The 3,424-nt window shown below is 37.9% G+C and overlaps 1 protein-coding gene across 1 annotated transcript; it reads left to right on the top strand.

The window, feature by feature from the left end:
• Positions 1-1,639: 1,639 nt before the first annotated feature.
• Positions 1,640-2,747, top strand: LOC149828037 (uncharacterized). Its single transcript, XM_090018324.1, has 2 exons — positions 1,640-1,864; positions 2,285-2,747. The coding sequence occupies exons 1-2, from the start codon at positions 1,703-1,705 to the stop codon at positions 2,414-2,416; spliced, it is 294 nt and encodes a 97-aa protein (XP_089874450.1). The 5' UTR covers positions 1,640-1,702; the 3' UTR covers positions 2,417-2,747.
• Positions 2,748-3,424: the final 677 nt, after the last annotated feature.

Genomic DNA, 3,424 nt, shown 5'->3' with positions numbered 1-3,424 from the left:
TAAGACCTAACACACTCATTCATCATTTGGTTCTGTCAAGAGCAATGATAGGAGGTACAAGCTTCGATGGATAAGTTGTTAATAACTATGCTCATCGAGTGACAATGGCTCGACATCTTTAGTCATCGAAGTTAGGAGACTGGGTACCAAGTATTATCCTAGGTGGTAGATCTTATAACTTTTGCAGAAGTTTGGATGCATCTTCCGTTTACAAGTGACCTCAGAGAAATTCTCTTTCGTTCATTATATTGTTCCCTTTAAAGCATATTCAACTAATCATTTAGGGTATCAAAATTCATGAAATAATAAACCCCCGAATGATCTTATTGTTTCTACGTTTGTCTTGTGAGTACCCAAAAGTCGTTAATTATCAAAACAACATTATGATGTTAACTTTACTTCTCTTGAAACTAAATATTGTGAAATATGATAATACATATATTAGTCTTATTCTGTTAACTGACATTGATGCACCTATCAAGATTTAATGAGTCTGACCCATTTTATGAGATACAGGTGGCGAATAGACGGATGCTGCAGGCTATGACATGATGATATTAAGAATCCACTCTCTCTGTTGTTCCCTCTTGAGCTCGTTTTCTAATTTTGTATAATGACTTTTGTATAAACTCTTTCTATCTAAAATCTCGTTTTGAATCTTCATGGTTTTGAATGGATGTATGAAAATGCGGACCTAAATCCATGACATTTGGAAACCCAATTTATTGGATGAAAATTTTGACTGTAATCCACCCAAGGTTCATCGACTTATTTTTTCTAAACATTATTTTCATTGAACTATCATTTTTAACTCTGAAAAAGAATTGGTGGTTAAAATTTTAAATTTTTCTTAAAATTTAAGAATTCCAGATTTTGAGGCATTACAAATAATCTCTTATATTAATTTAAAATATTGATTTGAGGGTAAAGATTTCACTTTTGATGTCACACGAGCCTGTAAAGTCTATCATAAATCTAATTATTTTTTATAAAATAATAAAAAAAGAGATGTGATTGTTTTTCATCGAAAACTGATAAAATAATAATATATAAACTTTATTCGTTTAAAAGTTATTCTTTAGTATCCTGACCTACCTGTTTTCCAACAAGTAAGCTCATTATTAGCGGAAGAATATTCCCATGCTTTCATGAGAATCTACGAGGCTCATGGAAAAGATGTTTCCATGGAAACAATAACTTTTATGCGCTACCAAAACGAGCCTTGAATTTGGGGAGCTTCCCGAGGAAAGGCTCCTCCAAGTTTGAGTACACCTGTAGGGCTAAAGAAAGATTCACTGGCGGATGCTCGTATTCGAAGAAGTGGATCCATCATTAGTCTGCTTCAATGATTGATTGCCATGAAGTAGATCTATATTCGGATTTGGATCCAAGATAAAAAAAAGAACTTCAAATTCTGGACAAAGCCGTGCCTTGTCAAAGTGGCACAAACCCGGTTCTTTTTAGGTAGGCACAATGTAAACCGGTTTAGATTACCTTGGATCTACTCCATACCATAGGATCCGAGTCTCCGATCCGTAAGCCCATAGTCACCCCCCTAACTGGGATCCGGGACCCCACTTTGGCCCCTGTCAAAACCCTAAACCCTTCTGGTCCTCCTCTTCCCCAAACTGGAGCAATTCCAAGCTTCCATTCTTCCTCCTCATCTTCTCAGAGAGAGAGTGAGAGAGAGAGAGAGGCCAGAATGAAGCCGGTGGTGGGGGTGGTGATGTCGAACAAGATGCAGAAGTCGGTGGTGGTGGCGGTGGATCACCTCTTCCACCACAAGCTCTACAACAGATACGTCAAGCGGACCTCCAAATTCATGGCCCACGACGAGAACAACGATTGCAACATCGGCGATCGGGTAGTTATTACACTCTCTCTTATAGAGATTTCTTCAGGTTTTAGATGTGCAATTTATGGGTTAACAAGGAAAATTTGGGCATTTGATTTACTTCTGATCGCGACCACCGTCGCCAAAATCAACCCCCGTTCTTGTTTTACTATGATTGAAGAAAATTGATCGTTTTAGTTTTAGGACGTACTTGTTTTTGCTTCTGGGGTTTCCTCATATGACGGGAATTGGTTTCTTTCCTTTAGTCGTTGACAATGCGGTGTCACCATCATGTTAATAGTCACTGATGCCATCATTTCCGTGCTAGAGGAATTGAAGCAAACGGAATTTCTTTTTTTTTTGGTCTTTGCGGTTTTCCTTTTGTTGTTGTTGTTGGGCTGTTCTATCAAGTGAGAAACGAGTATTCTTTATTCTTATCACGCTTTTCAGGTAAGGCTTGATCCTTCAAGGCCTTTGAGCAAGAGAAAGCGTTGGGTTGTTGCTGAGATATTGAAAAAGGCTTTGATTTACGTCCCTCCCACAGCAGAAGCACTGGCAACCACCGGTCCTAAGACGAACTAAGGTTCAAACGACGCATCTAAATCTGGTGATTCTGTTGTTACCGAGTTTTTGTTTCTCTCAGAACTTTGTATCATAGTTGTGGAATTGCTTCTTTAGAAATCATGTTCTATCTTTGCTGTTTTTTTTAATCCAGAATTTGCAAGTGATGCATGAGGGGTAATTCTGTGCATGAAAAACTAATGTGAATACTCTTTCATGGTGGAGAATTCAGAACTTTAATCCCTTTTTAATTCCCTTTGTTGGTAATTGTCTTTGAGCATGTTGATAAAACATTGGCACGTTGTTAGTGACATAATAGCATGAAATTCCATGTGTTTTGAACATTCCTTTCTCACATCTTTTTCTTTGCATGTTAAAATATGTGTAGGATCATCTCAGGCTGTGTTGAATCCACATTCCCGGTTATGTTTGTGATTTGGGCATTCTTTCTCACGTCTCCTTCTTTGCATGATAGAATGCGATGGATAAGATCATCTTATGCTGTGTTGAAGCTACATTCCTTATCATGCTTATTACATTTAATGCCAAACATCTGGCAATTAGGGCATATCTAATCCCCATCGTTGTGCAGTTATTTGGTCTATGATTTCTATCCAAGTTTAATGCCCTGTTCTAGCCGTTGCCACGTTCTGCTCATTGATGTCATGAGATATTCTCATGTGGGATCGGTTTGGGCATACATTTACCTGCAACAGTGGATTTGAAATTTGTCTCCAGGTTCTAATTAATCAAGACATATTGTTTCTTTATCACGTTCATCTCCGAGTTAACCAATGGGTGTTTTGGTCAGACCTATCTGTTGCAGAATGCAATCCTGTGTTTGGACACACACACTTACCCAGAAAAGGTGGGAATGGATATAAAACCTTGCTACCATTGAATTCCAAAAATATATTTATCCATTTTGATTTTTCTCGGTTATCAGTTAGTGAACTCTGCAACTTTAACATTGAAAGATTTAAAATCGCTTGTTCTCTGTTCCTGGTAATGTGGCACATTCTGGTCTTG

The sequence above is a fragment of the Nuphar pumila genome, chromosome 10 (genome assembly GCF_984573655.1).
Source record: "Nuphar pumila chromosome 10, dmNupPumi1.hap1.1, whole genome shotgun sequence".
In the NCBI taxonomy this organism is placed as follows: Eukaryota; Viridiplantae; Streptophyta; class Magnoliopsida; order Nymphaeales; family Nymphaeaceae; genus Nuphar; species Nuphar pumila.
Note: the sequence above shows the minus strand (reverse complement) of the source record. Positions and strands in the feature narration are given on the sequence as shown.